Source organism: Protomyctophum bolini, assembly GCF_963924005.1.
Source record: "Protomyctophum bolini genome assembly, chromosome: 3".
In the NCBI taxonomy this organism is placed as follows: Eukaryota; Metazoa; Chordata; class Actinopteri; order Myctophiformes; family Myctophidae; genus Protomyctophum; species Protomyctophum bolini.
Window position 1 is genome coordinate 44,140,600 of NC_137864.1, and position 17,406 is coordinate 44,158,005.

General features: G+C 45.0%; 2 protein-coding genes across 6 annotated transcripts in view; both read left to right on the plus strand.

The window, feature by feature from the left end:
- fhip1aa (FHF complex subunit HOOK interacting protein 1Aa) overlaps positions 1-17,406 on the plus strand; it is a 68,948-nt gene that overhangs the window by 46,544 nt on the left and 4,998 nt on the right. For 2 of the 5 annotated variants that reach the window (XM_080760200.1, XM_080760201.1), the window contains exons 8-15: positions 1,101-1,180; positions 2,356-2,555; positions 10,088-10,233; positions 11,211-11,345; positions 11,993-12,177; positions 12,968-13,581; positions 14,161-14,339; positions 15,751-15,871. In XM_080760200.1, coding sequence (XP_080616326.1) covers positions 1,101-1,180; positions 2,356-2,555; positions 10,088-10,233; positions 11,211-11,345; positions 11,993-12,177; positions 12,968-13,581; positions 14,161-14,339; positions 15,751-15,871 — 1,660 coding nt within the window. The remainder of the gene's footprint in view (positions 1-1,100; positions 1,181-2,355; positions 2,556-10,087; positions 10,234-11,210; positions 11,346-11,992; positions 12,178-12,967; positions 13,582-14,160; positions 14,340-15,750; positions 15,872-17,406) is intronic. The other 3 variants (XM_080760202.1, XM_080760203.1, XM_080760204.1) reach the window with 3 other exon arrangements.
- On the plus strand, positions 6,857-8,797 carry LOC308313391 (UV-stimulated scaffold protein A-like; the record flags this gene model as incomplete). The annotated part of the gene is made up of 1 exon (XM_080760491.1): positions 6,857-8,797. One exon carries the CDS (start codon positions 6,857-6,859, stop codon positions 8,795-8,797), a length of 1,941 nt encoding a protein of 646 aa, XP_080616617.1.

The following is a 17,406-nucleotide window of genomic DNA, read 5'->3' on the forward strand; positions in this document are numbered from 1 at the left end:
TGTCATTTCCGTTCAAGATAATGTCATTGAAAATATCTTTAACATTTTTATTTTTTAATTAAAAAATTTGCTAAGCAGAAAGCTATATAGGCTTCTATTATTTTGATTTATATTAGGACAAATTTGGGCATTTTCAGAGCTTCCGTTGCTCCAGACTGTATGACGGAAGCGACACTGGCGGTCAGTCACATCGATTCACATCATGCCTTGCGGAGAGAATATCGAGGAGTTCTGTATCAAATGAAACACAATTACATGCTGGGGCTCATGGGAGAAGTACAAAGAGAGGCTGTGTCCCGATCTCCCGAGGAAGAATTATACTATGTTGTTATTATGGTTGTTTATGTCTAAGCATTATATTCAACCACCATCACACATAGTACTTAGAATACATGATATGACATGATATTGTGTCATATCATGAGCCTATACTATAGATGTCTCCGCTAGACCTGATAACTATTGAACTATTGTTTTAGTTATTATGGTTCAGCTTGTCCTTGGAGCAGCTGGTAATACAGTACCTGTGGTCTGATCCCTGTGCGTGCATCAGAACTGCTACCGAGTGTTAAATTGTACTTCTCCCCATGATATCATGCAAATCATATCATAATCGTCGTTGTCTGTTCCAAACCTAATTATGTCCATGTATGGATAGAGTACAGTAGTACACACACACCTCCATTGTTCCCCTGGAGGGACACGTACTGTAGGTGTCACATCTTATCTAAGCATGCTGCATGAACGCTGTCCTGGTGATGATATGCACACACGCACGCACGCACGCACACACACACACACACACACACACACACACACACACACACAGTTTGTTTACTCTGTTAGCCACCTTAACCATGGCCTCTATAACATTACTGATGATGAACAGGTTCATTACTGCAGTGGTTGTCAAATGTTTTCATTTCAAGGAACCAAAGTTTGGTCTGCTTTATTGTGCCCATATACCCCCATTACCCTCATAACTCTGGGAGTATATAGTGTGTACAAATGGAACCAATTGGACCCGCAAGGGTCGATCGATTTGACCGATTTGTCAAAACGTCTCTAGTCTTCACGAGTGTCTCTTCATTGTGTTGCAGCTGGGCACCGTGTCACTGGCTCTGTTTCGCACGCTCATTGGCCTGTACTGTGAGGATGTTATGCTGCAACTCATAATGAGGTTAGTGCACGTTTAAGAGACACATGCACACACACACACACACACACACACACACGCACACACACACACACACACACACACACACACGATTATTGACAGCAAATTGAAATTTGATGTAAACACTGACATGCTGTGTAAGAAGGGCCAGCAACGCCTTTTCTGCCTAAGGAAATTAGCCAGATTTAATGTCGACAGAGACCTGATGAAACTGTTTTACAGTGCCTATTTACACTCCTTCTCCTTATCTCCTTCTCTATCATCTGTTGGTATGGTAACCTCGCCATTAAAACTTCTCTTAGAAGTTACACAATACCACCGCGTAATTAAGTATGCATCGGGTATATCTCTGTCTTCATTTCTGAAGCTAAACTCTAAATGCCTAATCCTAACACTAACCCCAAACCCATTCTTCTTCCGATTATTCATAATTTAACCTGCATCTCTATGGGGGAGGAGGACAGCTTGCACTGTCTCCTCGCTGCCAACGTGCCTATTGGACAAGGACGGCTTGGGAGGGACTTAGCGAAGGGCTAATTGCAAAACTATCTTTTTTTTTAAACCTTAACCACAACAATGTTTCTTGATAGGACCAGAATTTATTTTTCAAATTCTACTATACCGTATGTTTGGTCCTCACAAGCATGTCATACGTTTGTAACTTTGTGTTAATTCTCTTGTGAGGACGTAGACATTTTAGGATGTCAATTTTTTTAATCAAAGCCATTCTTTTTAAAAACCATTTTAATAAAGGCTTGACCTGTTACTTACAGTACTTGCAGACCTGTAGTAGAATTCCTGTTCCTCACTGATGTTTTTCCAGTGGTGGAAACACAAATTAAGTAAGAGAAATAACTTACCGTCACATATCAGGCCTACATATTTAGGCCTACCAATATTATTCATTTCTTAATTCTGCTATTTAAGCTCAACTGGTAGCTTCTATAGGAAGGCCACTCGATAAGCTCGGACGTATAGTGGAGTAGAAGTAAAAGTACTGGATATTGGGAAATACTCAAGTAAAGTACAACCACCTCAAAAAATATAAGTACTTAAGTAACTGTTTCCTCCCACCACTGTGTGTGCGTTCTCCGTCTCAGGTACCTGATCCCCTGGAACCACATGATGCTGAGTCAGTAACTGTTTCCTCCCACCACTGTGTGCGTTCTCCGTCTCAGGTACCTGATCCCCTGCAACCACATGATGCTGAGTCAGCGCCGCGTGGTCCGAGAGAGAGACTGCTACTCGGTGTCGGCCGCCAAGATGCTGGCCCTCACGCCGTCCTGCTGCTCCCCCGAGCGCAGCCCGCCGCCGCTGCGCCAGCTGGACTCCATCCACTGGTCCAAGGGCGCCGGCGGGGAGGGGAACAACGCCACCGGTGAGGACAGGGTCACGTTATGCACAGTCAGTCTATTATATACCAGTGTTGATTTCGTCGACTAAAACTATAAGGAGGAAAAATTATCGTCGACTACCTTTTTCCACTCAGTGGCCTTGTGGTTAGAGTGTCCGTCCTGAGACTGGGAGGTCGGGGTTCAATACCTGGCCGGGTCAAATACCAAAGACTCTAAAAATGGGACCCAGTCAGTGCCTCCCTGCTTGACACTCGGCATCAAGGGTTGGATTGGGGGGTAAGTCTGCGACATACTAGCGTCATGTCCAGGGGGTGTACTTGTACATCAAGCTGCCTCACGCTACAGAAACAGGAGATAGGCTCCTGGCCTATGGGCCACATAAAAAAACCCGAAGCTGCCATGACTAAAACTAAGACTAAATACACTGATAATTTCGTCAACAAATGAAAACAAGGCTAAAATGTTAGGAAGGGACTAGTGGACGAGAGATCCAGTATAAGTCATTTTACAATTGGATCTACAAGCTCACAACGCGTCGCAGCGTCAAGAAGGTGATGCAGGTTGACAGTGGTTAAAGATGGGAATGACTCCTAACTTCCTCTGGGCAGACTGACTGTTTTGAATTATAATAACAAGAGTCCAACAAGAGAGACTGTTGCTACAGTAGCTCCCACTGTTTATTGCAGAGATCAGAACAACATTTCGATTGCCAAAGGATCTTCATTAAGGCTAAAAGGTCCTGGGGGACTTGTTGTTTCCATTATGGTCCTATGTATTCATTCATCAGGATTAGTGATGTGAAACGTTAATCTGAGCTCTGCAATAGACAGCAGGCGCTAACGACAGTGTGCAGACTGCACTGTTTATGCTGACCTTTCTGTTTGACCTGCATCTGATCACCAGATTGAGCGAGGCTATGTGTCTGCTCTACATCAGTGGTTTTCAACCAGTGGTCCGGGGACCACCTTGAAGGGGTTCCGGGTGGTCCCCAGCTAGAGTTTGTAACCAAATGGACCCTCACTAGATCTTTTAACTGTTCAGAGTGTAAAATAAAACCAAACCGTTTCATTTTACACTCTCAATAGTTAAATTATTGTTAAACATCTTGCATTCCTTAATTTAAGAAGTCTACACAATCGGCGTATTTAGAATATTTGTTATTTCGATCAATGGCCTGTGTATGGCCTCCGATGGCACCACATCAATACAGCGTGGAATTGGGGACAAAATCCTATCTAACGATAACAAAATGTGAATTGGATCCGAGAGGCTAAAACCTCATCACATGGTGGTCCGTGGTTTAACCTATTTTGGGGCGGGAACCCCTTTTGGTGTTGGCATCATGTTATGCTTTAGCTATTGAAAAATAGCAGATCTACAAGCTCATAGCGCGCCACCGAGTGGCGCGCTACGAGCTTGTAGGTCTGCTATCTTTGAAAAATCGAAGAACGACTGACAGAAACATAGCTTTTTTAGAAAACTGTCAGGATGTAGAAGACATTTTTAGAATCTGATCTCAGGTCAAAATGGGTTAACTGCAGAATAAATAATGGACCTTGATATGAAAAGGGTTGAAAACCGCCTGCTCTATACGTTCCTCATTTGCAGGCCGGTTGTTTTGCCATGACTCAGACAATGTGCTGCATATTATCTGAGACCATTGGAGGCCTGCACCTTTGATCCAGACTTCTGGCTCTGTTGTTTAGGCTGCCGGCAGTTCTGATGTGCTTCTGTAACCCTCTCATCTTCAGCAGGCAGTTCTGATGTCCTTCTGTAACCCTCTCATCTTCAGCAGGCAGTTCTGATGTGCTTCTGTAACCCTCTCATCTTCAGCAGGCTACGGCAGCAGTTCTCCAGCCTTTTCATGTCATGGACCCCCAAATTGATCTGTATTTGGTCGCGTACACCCGTCTTTGAAAATGTTTTATGCCAGGCCGGGACCCTCAGAAGAGAAAATTTGTGTAGATTTATTTTCAAAATTATTCAAATTTCTCCAAACATTTTCGAACATCTTAAAAGAATAGCAGATGTTAGATCTGCTAACTTTTGAATAGCCTACATATAAATGAATAAAGTGGTGCTATGTTAACTATACTGTTGCTAGGGACCCCCTGGAACCCCCCAAGGACCCCTGGGAGTCCCCCGGACCCCAATTTGAGAGCCAACGGGCTACTGACTATCCACACTGTTATCAGATCGATTTGGTGTATTCACAACTACATCGCATTGGCGTGTTGCACTTTGCCTTATTTGTATTCGCGAGGGACAGAACATAATCATGAACACAGCAACAAAACTACATGCAGAAAAGTGTACAGTAAATAAAATACAGGGTAAAGATGTCAGAGTAAGCAAGGATGATTCCTAGAACCTAATATATAACCACAAAACGAGATATTGCAGAAATAAATATAGATCGTCCATTTTTGCCTATTGTCTGATTGTCCAGGCTGAGACACAGAGCTATATACAGTACAGTACATTACAGTGTCAGTGAGCAGGAAATATGCTTTATGTAAGAAATACAATTTGTGATCGCGCCAGTTGTGGTAAATGTTGTGATAAATGAATTATCGCTAACTGCACAACCAAATGCAGTCATTTGTGTCCCCTTCCACGTCGCTTTATTACCCCAATGTGCCATAAAGTAGTGAAAACAATGACTTTATTAGTCCTATAAAGACACCACGCTGTGCACGCCAAAGCCCACACATTCCCAATATACTGTGATGATGCCATGCATGTCTAAGTCTGTGCTTAATTTGCATTCTCTCTCTCTCTTGGCTCATGCATATGAGGCGTCTGATTAGAGGTGTTTTATCAAGGCTGAGCCCTCCTGCTTGGAAGCTCTATTAACCCATTCTGGGCGGGAACCCCTCTTTGGTGTTTTTAAGCATTATTATGTAACTATACTTTAGCCATAGAAAAATAGCAGATCTACAAGCTCATAGCGCGGCACTGAGTGCTTGTAGTTCTGCTATTTTTGAGAAATCGTGAAAATATGGCACAAATATTTGAATATATATTCTTTCAGAGTGAACGTTTTTAACTAGTCTGGGGGGGGGGGGGTCCCTGGAACAACATATTTTGAGATGGGGGTCGGTGGCCAAATACAGATAATTCTGGGGGTCCTTGACATTAACAAGTTTGAGCACCACTCACATAGAAACATGGGTTTTTCAGAAAACTGAAGAATCGTCCTCAGGTGTAAATGTGTTAAATCGCTTTACCCCCCGCCGCTGTTCGTCACAGTCATTAGTTCTGCGCTGCGTGAGGGCAGAGCGTGCCAGACTGCCAGCATTAATCTAATGCTGCTTTTCACCCAGCTGATTTGCATGTTGTACTCAGTGGAGAGACTGCCAATCTCCGCCTCTGTGTTTCTTGGCTGAGTTCTTCCCTACTTGTTTTCGTCCACATTTACAAGCAGAAAAGCCAGGCACTGTGCACTGCATTATGGGGCTTTTGCCTGGGTTATTGTGCTGGGAGGTACCTTCACTAAAAACGCCAGGACAACGCTCCACACGTCCCACACGTCTCCTTTCTGGCTTCAAAACTATGGAATGCACTTCCCATCACAGTCAGAACTGCAGCCTCACTCCCAATCTTCCGCCGTAGTCTGACAACCCACCTCTTCAGACTCCACCATGGCCCGTAGCACTTGCCCTAGCCTAGCCCCTTAGATAGCACTTTATGTAGACTTAGATAGTATTTTAAACCGACTTATAGCTTGTTAACGTAGACAGCACTAGAATTGCATTTTATGTAGTCATAGCACTTTATAGATACTCCACTGTTACATTCTTAGTTTATACATGATTCATGATAACTACTGTTTATGTATGTGATGTATGCCATGCTTTTGTTATTGCTTAATGTTAGTCGCTCTGGATTAAGAGCGTCTGCTAAATGCCTAAATTGTAAATTGTAAATTGGAACGTGTCACTTTGCGACGCATTCATTGGCATGGCCAGGTTCTGGTGAACACCATTGCCAAGGTAATGTTTTGGGTGAAAATGGCTCTCTCTTTCTCTCCCTCCTTCCTCTCCTCATCCCTCTATCATTGTCTCATTCCTGATCCCATTACTCTCTTTGTTTCTCTCTCTATCTATAGCTACAGTATGTCCATATTTGGACACAATCCGTTTTTCGCCGACAGTCAGGGATCTCCGTATATGGGCATGTGATGTGAGACACAACATAAACCGTTGCCCGGGTTTAACTGTAGCTTGCATTGACGCGGCTACAGGCTTGTGTGGCCAACGTCGGCGCTTGTACGTTTCGAAGAGGAAAAGCGTAAACTGATCATGGTTCGGTTGTGGTCGGGATGGATGTAGCGCAAATGGTCCGGCTGTCAGAGCTGGTGGGGGAGCTGACCACGTCAGGGGAGCCACAGCTCAGCCAAGAGAAGATGAAGGAAGTGAAGAAGATTTGCAAAGTTTCCAAGGACTACATAGACCATGCGTACTGCTCGCTCATGTCCCAACTGGGCCAGGGCCATGCAGAGATCCGGCTGTCAGCCTTTCAGATGGCTTCGGAGCTCTTCTCCAGATCACACCACTTCAGAACCCTGCTGGTGGACGACTTCAAGGAGTTCTTGGAGCTGACGTTGGAGACGGACTTCGACCGGCCCCTCCCGCCTCCCAAAGAGGTAGCGAGAAAACTGAAGCACTTGACTGCCCAGGCCGTCCAATCGTGGCAGGCCTCCTACGGATCAGCCTATAAGAAGTTGTCACTGGGTTATCACTTCCTCAAGCAGGTCAAGAAGGTGGACTTTGACGACGTCGCGTCCCGGACACCGGCGGAGAGGAGGAGAGAGGAGGACGGCAAGAGGAGGATGGAGAAAATCTATGGAGCGAAAGTGGAGAAGGCTGCCAAAGAGATGGAGGAGTCCCGCCAGGAAATGGAGGAAACTCTGAGCGAGATGGACTCTTGTATGACGCTGCTCTTCTCCAACGGGTTCGACCTGCCGTACTTCCAAATGACCTGCAGAAGCCCCCGCAACCCGCAGCCACCCAACATCGATCAGCGATCGCTCACCGCAGGTGATCATGCAGTGGCGTCCGCCAAACCTAACGCGAGGATGGAAGAGGGGGACAGGAGAGACAACGGGAGCCTGGGACGAGAGGAGGAGGGGAAGAGCGAAGCAGAGACGGGTAAAAAGAAAAGGAAGAAATCGAAAGTGGAACACACCGCTTTGGATGACGAGGAGGGGAGGAGGAAGAGGGCAGAGGAGGAGCAGGTGTGTGAGGAAGAGGTGGAGAGAAGCATCGAGGGAGTGATGGAGACGGAGGAGGTTGTCGACGAAGCTGCGTTTATTCGAAACTCTGGCCTCATCTCTCACTCGTACAGCCTGGACATCAGCCTGGCGCCTGCCGTCCGCGTTGAAGAGACAGAGGAGAACCAAGCAGTGGTCTCCACGGTGACAGACCTCCATGGACTGATCACAGACAGACACCTGCCGGCTGTTAAGAGATGGGTCCAGGTCTTCACCAAGTCAGGCCTGGATGAGCGGCTGTTAAGGCGAGCTCTGGATCTGAAGACGTCTCTGGAAGCCGCTCTGGAGAAACACAAAGAGATCCACATTGAATACAAGAACAGACAACACAAAGAGACAAAGGACTCCACGATGGAGGACGAGGACGATGATGATGATTTTGAAGAGGTTCCAGATAAAGAGGGATTCGAACCACACATTCTAGAGCGCCTCCGAGAGGAGTGCTCCCCAGACCCCCGTCCTTCCTCGTCTACGACGGCAGCAGTCGACAAAGAGCCTGACGCCCCTCCTCTCTCCTTCCCGGAGGGCTTCACTCCCGTCGACCACCACTGTCACGCGCCGCTGGCCAGCGGGAAGCTGTGTCCGAGGCAGGACCGGTTCAAGTGTCCCTTCCACGGGGTGATCGTCCCGCGCGACGCCCAGGGTCGACCCACCAGGCAGGAGGACGTAGAACGGGAGGAGAGGAGGAAGAGAGAGGAGCAGCCCGACTGGCGCGACTATAAGCTGATGCGGGAGATCGAGGCGGCGACCGGGGAGGACCTGGGCTCTGACATGGTGTTTGGCCGAGGGAAGGGCCGGCGGGGAAAATGGAGGAGAAAGAAGAAGAAGGAACACCCCAACCTCAGTGACCTGAAGGCGAGCAGCAGCAGCACCAGCCGCTCGCGCCTGGAGAAAAAAGTGAAAAGGAGCTTAATGCGGAGGGTGGTGGCTAGGGTGGTGGCTAGGGATGTGAACAGCACGTTGCTTTTCAACTCTGTTAGTGAATCGTGAAAAAAATGTGACATGTGTGTATGTCCGCTGCACACTCACTCTCTTTCTAACTCTCCCTCTCTCTATAATGTCCAAACCTGTTAGAACAGATTATTATTTATTAGTTTGTGTGGACGGGACATTTTTTGTATGTAGTGTATGAAAATGGCAAAATAAACATGTGACATGTGTGTATGTCCGCTGCACACTCATTCTCTTTCTAACTCTCCCTCTCTCTATAATGTCCAAACCTGTTAGAACAGATTATTATTTATTAGTTTATGTGGACGGGACATTTTTTGTATGTAGTGTATTGTTCATCTATTGTTGCATTGCTCATTAGAACAATTACAACATTTAGTGTAAATGGTTAAATACACATTAAATACAATGCGCTCTTATCATCATATACATTATCCTACATCATCACAATCCCGCCAATCACAAATTGGCATCCTCACTTTTTATCCTGCATTCCGTGTATTTATATTGGCCACATGTCGTAATTGTTTGTTTAACTGTTAATTTAAATGCTGCCCAAAGCCCAAACAAACATTTAGGTTGAATCAATGCAACTTGGCTGCTTGTCTGCCATGTTACATAATTTAAAAAGCCAGGCCATGCAGGGTTCAAGGTTCAAGGGTTCAAGGTTGTACTTTATTGTTACATCTTGTGTACACTACAGGTACATAAGAGTAAAACTTATTTTAGTTTGGCTTCCTTACAGGCACAGACAATGCAGAAGCATATAGATAGTATAAAATTCAAACAACAAAACACAGCAAGCACAGCAAACAAAGGGATAGAATAAAGAGTGCAAGAAGGAACATCCAAAGAGTAAAAAAAAGAAGAAAAGAGGCTATCACCTCTCAGTAACTAATAACAATAAAATTAGCCACATTTTGACCCATAAAATACAAGGGAAGACACCAAAACCTAATTTTAGCCTATTTAAAAAAATACATACAATACAAATTCAGTCCTATATTGCCACGTTTGGTGCGGAGTGCGGATCTGTGGCCCCTCATGTGACTTTTGTCATGGCAGAACCCTGAACAAAGTTTGTGCCAAGTTTAGTGCGGATTTGAGCAACGGTGAGCCTGTGGCACCCTGCAGGGGCCTGGCCTGAAATGGCTATTCTGATGACCCCCTTAACAGTGTTTGTGGCAAGTTTGGTCAACATGTTACGTTTTTTGTACAGTATGTCCTCTGTTATAGGATAGTATGTTCATAACGGTGAATTTAAGTGGTTTTGTTTGTGTGTCCTCTCTCTCTCTCTCTCTCTCTCTCTCTCTCTGTCTCTCTGATCAGGGACAGAGGAGTCCTTCCTGGAGGAAGAAGCTGACAGCTCAGGTAACTCCTGTGTGATTGGCTCAGAGATCTACCTGGACGTCAGCTACCTGCACTACCTGTACGACGCCCGGCGAGGCATCACCAGCTGCCTGCGCGCCTGTCAGGTCTGTAGGCCTTAGCCACTATTCTATCCACTACTTCACCTACGCCTGTCAGGTCTGTAGGCCTTAGCCACTATTCTATCCATTACTTCACCTACGCCTGTCAGGTCTGTAGGCCTTAGCCACTATTCTATCCACTACTTCACCTACGCCTGTCAGGTCTGTAGGCCTTAGCCACTATTCTATCCACTACTTCACCTACGCCTGTCAGGTCTGTAGGCCTTAGCCACTATTCTAGCTGATGTATGATGATAAGCGCGCCCCTCACTTCACACAAGTGTGATTTTTATATTTAAGATATTATATACAACTAGAAATGCACTCTGTCGAGCTGCCAACTTGCACCTTGCACCTACTTGTGCGCAAGCAGAGCGCGCAAGTACTGCTACTAACTAATATCTATTAGACTAGAGTCTAATTTCTAATAGATATTAGTTAGTAGCCGTACTTGCGCGACAGTCTAATAATTAGACTGATTAACCACTGAAGTGCTATTTCATACTTTGTCGTGCGTGTGAAATCACCTACTGTATATTGACATGCTCAAAGTGGGCATCCTGTTTTTTCCCGGAAATTGAGACATCAATTGAATACAGCTGGGTGTTCTTCTGCCATCTTCTGTGCATTAGCTGCCCAGTAAAACAAATCAAGAAAAGATAAGTAAAAGATAAAAAATAAATACAAAACAAATTGAATGAGCCATATAGCCCAGAACGCTGTCACAGAGAAGTCCTTTTCTGCACAGTACATTTTTAAAGATTACAAAACTACCAGATCTACAAGCTCGTAGCGCGGCACAGAGCTTGTACATATGCCATTTTCCAATAGCTAAAGTATACTGTATATCCTTTAAGCACCAAAAGGGGTTCCCGTCCTGAATGGGTTAAGATCGCATCAGTTTAACAGTCTTAGCATCAATCGATTATTTCATTAAATGATCAATTTGTTTTGATATAATTGATTAAATGGCATCCCTCCAGGTGTGGTCGGCGCCCTACGACGGTGAGCACCCTCCTCCTGAGGACTACCAGCCTGGCGTCCTAGAGGACGTAGGGTTCAGGGGGCGACGGGTCCCCACGGTGCCCAAAATACTGCCTGCTCATCAGCATAACAAGGTTGGCCTTTTTCCATTTCATTTCATTTTTACTTTATGTTTCCAATTTCATTCATGAGCTTTGTATTGCTAGTTTGGTTTAGTTTAGTTTTTTTTTTTTTTTTTTAAGACTTTAGTTTTAGTTTAGTTTGGATTAGTTTTAGTGTTGGTTTAAGGTTTTTATTGTAATATGAATTAGTCGTTAATTAAACAAGCGAAATGTGAAAATACAGATCTACAAGCTCAGAACTCAAGACAGGGTTTGAAACGGGCACAGCTAAGTAATATTGGAAGATATGATTTCTTATATATATATCCAAGATGTTAGGCTAATATGAAATACGGGCAAAGACTAAAGTAGTCTTAGTTTTGTAAACACACAATACAGTTTCGGTTAGTCATAGTCTTTTTGGAATGCAGTTAGTTAGTTAGTTTTAGTTAACCCATTTTGGGGCGGGAACCCCTTTTGGTGTTAGCATTATGGTATGCTTTAGCTATTGAAAAATAGCAGATCTGCAAGCTCACGAGCTTGTAGGTCTGCTATTTTTGAAAAATCGAAGAACCACTGACGGAAACATAGCTTTTTCAGAGAACTGTCAGGATGTAGAAGATCTCAGTTCTAAATGGGTACTAAGTGTACTAACCCTGCATCATAATCCTAATCATTAGCAGCAGCAGCAGCAGCCTCGTCCTCCTCCCCCCCCGCGGCCCAGCGCGGCCCAGACCACAGAGACGCCCCCCTCTGTCACCCAGCTGGAGCTGGAGTGGGACGACAGCTATGACGCCTGTCCCATGCAGCCCGCCAAGCAGGAGGACAGCAAGCCCCCACTGGCACCCCCTGCTGAGCCACCCCGGTACTGCTGCAAATACATCATCTACTTTTTTATCCGTCTTTGCCTGTGTCTTATCTTCTAAGAGCTGTCTAGCTATCAATCTAAATCTGAATCAATGCGGAAAAAATAGATGAATTTATTTTAGTCAACTAAATCATTCTATACTTGGTCGTACAGTGGCATTGTGCAACAATTATCAATATTGTTTCCATTGTCGTCCAAAAAAAAGTGTATATCCATGTTTCTTTATTCATATTTTCACATATGAGTCAAATAAAAATAACATGAGTATTTACCTCCCTCCTACTCCCCAGAGTTCCCGCTCTGAAAGAGCCACAACCCCTGGTATCTCGTACCATTAACAAAGATAAATTGAAATAAAAGGCACAATTTTGTATTCTTACTTGTGATAAATAGGCAATGGTAAGCTCACAATGTGTGGTGAATTGGGGGCCCCCTGGTGGCTCACCTGGCACAGTGCACACATACTGAGCTTAAAGCTAAGTACTGGCGTAGCCGACCCAGCTTGGATTCTGACCTGAGGCTCTTTTCTGCATGTTCTTCTCTCTATCCTTGTTCTCTCTCTCTCTCTCTCTCTCGTGCTATGTGTGGTGCAGGACGGAGAACTGTGCCTTTCCTTTTGAGGAAAAAAAAAAGAGGTGTCATTTATATTTTGTCTTTTCTTATGAGCTAACCGCAAGTTTGATGTGACTGTTTATGTACGGTCTGTAGAGTTTTAATAAAGGAGCTTAAAGGTCTCTCTCTCTCTCTGAATAGTATGACTAATCGTTGCGTCCCTCCGCGCATGCAGGCACATCCAGGAGATGAGGAGGAACGCCACCATGCTGATCAAAGGCTCCTACATCGAGGAGTCTGACTTCCAGGACGACGTCATGGTCTATAACCTGGTCGCCGAGAACGACAGCAGGGACACCGGCGAGGAGGACGACCCCGACGGGACGCAGGAGGAGGAGGAGGAGGAGGAGGAGTCTCCCAAGCTGCTCGGCCTCCCAAACGGCCTCACCCTGGCGCTCCCGTCCGCCACGTCGGAGGATAGCGGTGGGAACGGTCCGGACGCCACGGCGCCGAAAGGTCAACCCGACCTCAACAACTCCAACCTGCAGAGTCCCAGCAGCACTGCTGGCGCCGAGCCCGGCCAGGACCTTCTGGCTCAGTACGAGGATCTAATAAAGACCCTGAGCGCAGAGGCGGCGGCGGCGGGCGGTGGCGGTGGGGGTGCTTCCGTTAAGGGGGACAGAGAGGTGGTCCGGAACCCCACTGTGGACATGGAGGAGGAGGAGGAGGAGGATATGGATTTCGGCTCCTTCTCCGTGGAGAGCCCGGAGCCGGAGAAGATCCAGGCCCCGTTTGGGACGACGAAGCCTCGCTCCAGTGGATCCAGAAGCCATTCGGCACCTTTTACAGGTGAGCTGATTGTAAATGTTAATGTCCAACCACTTAAACCCTCTATCAGGGGTGTGCAACTTTGATGATGGAGAGGGCCACTATATTTCCACACTCACTAGGGCCGCTAGGGCCATATATTATACTGAAATAATAGCCGATCTACAAGCTCAAAACGCGTCGCGCTGCGACACGTTTTGTGCTTGTAGATCGGCTATTTTTGCTACATTCAAATTGAAACCTTGAATTATGTTTTTGCTATTTTTGAAATGGAATCCTGAAAATTTACATTTTTATGTAATTTCAAATGCCTTTGAAAGGGGTCTTGCCACAAGGGGTCCCAGATATAAATGGCATTACATGGGGGTCAGTAGCCTATGCAACTGGGTATCCTTTTCAAATGGGGGCCCTGAAAATGAATTTTCAGGGCAAGACCTCGACCTCGTGCGTGCAGACTCGGCCCCCAGCCATGGTACGCTAGTCAAAATATGGCCCTTGAGGAAAATTAATTGGGGAACCCTGCTGTAGTTGGAACAGCAAAAGATTAAAAAAAAACACAAGCCTCGTCAAGTCTCCTCACCCTGTGTCTCTATACCGTAGGTCCATTTGTCAGCGTGCTGTTGTCTCGTCTGGAGAACATGTTGGAGAACTCGCTCCATGTCAACCTGCTGCTGACCGGCATCCTGGCTCAGCTGGCGGCCTACCCACAACCCCTGCTGCGCTCCTTCCTCCTCAACACCAACATGGTCTTCCAGCCCAGCGTCCGCTCCTTGTACCAGGTAGCATGCTGCTGTGTGTCCGTGGGTTGGGTGTGGGTGTGTGTGGGTGACGTATGATGTGCCAATTATTCAGATGCCAAGAAATAGAGGGCCTTTCAAACGGGAAGCGATGAACGCACACGTAGTTGCCTGGATCAACGACCGCTCTGCTACAGGTCTTCTCAAGGCCCTTAAGGCTGCAGCTGCTGTGACGTGAGACGGGATGTCGGAAACGCAGTGAAATCAGAGCATGGTATCACTGTTCAACAGCAGTGTTTTCTTCCATCCGCTGGCTTCATCTATAATTGATCCACAGAGCTTGGATGCTGACATTCACACTAATGAGAGTGGCTGGACTGTGAGAGGAGAGCTCGGGTTTAACTAGAGGACAGCAGCCATACTTTGTTTCTTTGGAACCTCTTCCTTTGTTATTATAGATTATAATTATATTGTTTGATTATTTTGTATACACATACTGTATTATTACATTTATTACCTTATTTACATTTCATATTATTTTCTTTTCTTCTCAACCTTTTTTTTAAATTACTATTTCAGCCCACTGCTTTGTTCGTTTGTTGGTCTGTTTGGCAAAGGGGAAAAACAGGTGCATTAGAAACTGAATGTACATCACTGAAGCGGTCATAATATTTGATATATGAATGAAAAGAAAAGAGACCTTCTAGATTAAAAGAATCATATTATTTACAATGGAATCGAGCAGGGTTGCAGGGACATTAGTGATGGGAATTGTCATTGTTTTCAGTGTACTGATTCATTCATTCAGCACGGTTCACCAAAAGGTTGTATTCAAATGATTCGTCCACCAGTTCATTGGGTGATAATGGCTTGAGTTCTGCCTGCGTTAAGTAAGTAGTCACTCATGGACCTGAAAACCAGGCCGACAGATCAGCCAGCACAACACTTCCAACGGACCGTCCCCTCAGGCTGTGGGATCTAGACTCCAGGCACTCACACTACTGTGTCACGCACTCGAAATAGGCGTCGTATTTCAATAATGTAAACACGTCTATTTGATTGATGAATGGCCCAAACTACATACTGTAGACCACTCATCTGATGTGCTGCGCCTGCTTGTCAGCAGCCTGATGCAATAGATTCGATTTTTTACTTAAAATGAATATCGCTGAATCTTCAGAAAAAAATGTTAAAGGCCAATCAATCAGCTGAGCAAGCATGCAGCTATCTGAAATACAATGACATGACACTCTCTCTCTTCCTGTGTGTGTGTGTGTGTGTGTGTGTGTGTGTGTGTGTGTGTGTGTGTGTGTGTGTGTGTGTGTGTGTGTGTGTGTATGTGTGTATGTGTGTATGTGTGTGTGTGTGTGCGTGTGCGTGTGCGTGTGCGTGTGTTTGTGTGTGTGTGTGTGTGTGTGTGTGTGTGTGTGTGTGTGCGTGTGTGTGTGCGCAGGTCCTAGCTTCCATAAAGAACCAGATAGAAGGTATGTGTGTGACCAGGAAGGACTTCCCAGAGATGATCACAGCTGCACAGCACTGGCTCCTGGCTAGAGAGACCTCTGCTGGAGCACATGGTGAGGAGCAACTCGCTCTAATCCACCACTCAGCTGTGTTGAGGTTTTATTATATATCGTTGCTGTCGGGCAGAAACCTCTTATCTCCGTATTCTTGTGTTATTTTTTTGTAAATGAATGGCCTACTCGATCATACTGCAGTGTGTCACACACAAGTATCACACGTATCAGGTCTGGAATGCTGGCTGTTTCTTTATTTGAATCCTGAAAAGTAACGGTTGTGAACATATGAGGCACAGAGATGATATAAGGCCTGACCGGACATAGGTGGGCATTATGGTAATTATCAGAACATGGAGGCATATTCTTCAGTAAAACTGGTGGTATTAGGGCTTGTTTGTTTGTTTGTGTGTGCCTCGACGGAGTGGGCCACCAGAGTATGTGCGTGCCGGTAGTGGTGGGCTGGTCTGGGCCAAATGTCAGGGCCCAATCTTTGACCCAGTCCAGCCCTGAATGTAACCATTGACGAAAAGTATTAACCATTGATGGAAAGTATTAACCATTAATGAAAAGTATTAATTAAAAGTATTAACAAGAGCTTGTGACTAAATAATAATACACTGGGTCCATTGGAACGCAGTTTATTAGTTTTTTCCATCTAATGAAAAGCAACAGTTTTGGACATACCTGTTTCCACCAGACAGCGACAATATGTAGATTTAAGTTGCATATTTGTTTTATATTATTGTCTACACTGTAGACAATAATATAGCAACGTACTGTAGACTCTACAGTACGTTGTGTATTCTTGTGTTATTTTTTTGTTTACTGTAGACTCTACAGTACGTTGCTGACATACGTTGCTGTGTGTAAAATAGCGACAAGAGCTACAAGCTCACAACGTATCGCAGTGTTATACTACCGGTATCTCCATTATTCTAACGTTTCTTTTTTGTGAATTAATGCCATACTTGATCATACTACAGCTTCACACAAAAGCACCCAAGGTAGCAGATCTGCGAGATTGTTTCATAGATCTTGTTTGTTTTGTAGATAGGCTAACTTTGCTATATTTTTTTATGTCAATCCTGAAAAGTAACAATTTTGGGTTTCAACCCGACACAACAAATGATATCTGCTATGTTTATTCATTGTTCATTCATGTTTTGCAAATTCAAATTGCAAGTTTTACTTCATTGCTTACAAATGGAATGCATTTTATTTCATATATTCCATTGGTTTGTCAAGGCCTAAGCCAAGGTTCTGCATTGATCTTGCTTGGAAAAGCAATTGGCTACAGAAATGTTGACTTCATAGTGTTCCGATTCATTAAACTGTTGAATGGGTTCTCGTTTTCCCATTCCCTGTATGAGAATCATCCTCGAGCCGCACATCTGTTACTCTGCACAGATTGTTTTTATATGTTTTTGAAGCTTTTTCAAATAGAAATACATCTTTCTCACTATCAAATGCTACGGATGGAAAAAGCAACGATCTACTATCAGATCTGTTTGGCACATTAATAAATTCTACTTGATCTCGTTTTGATCAAGTAGAATTGCTGTTGCTGAAACAACCACTAGACTTTGTAGAGT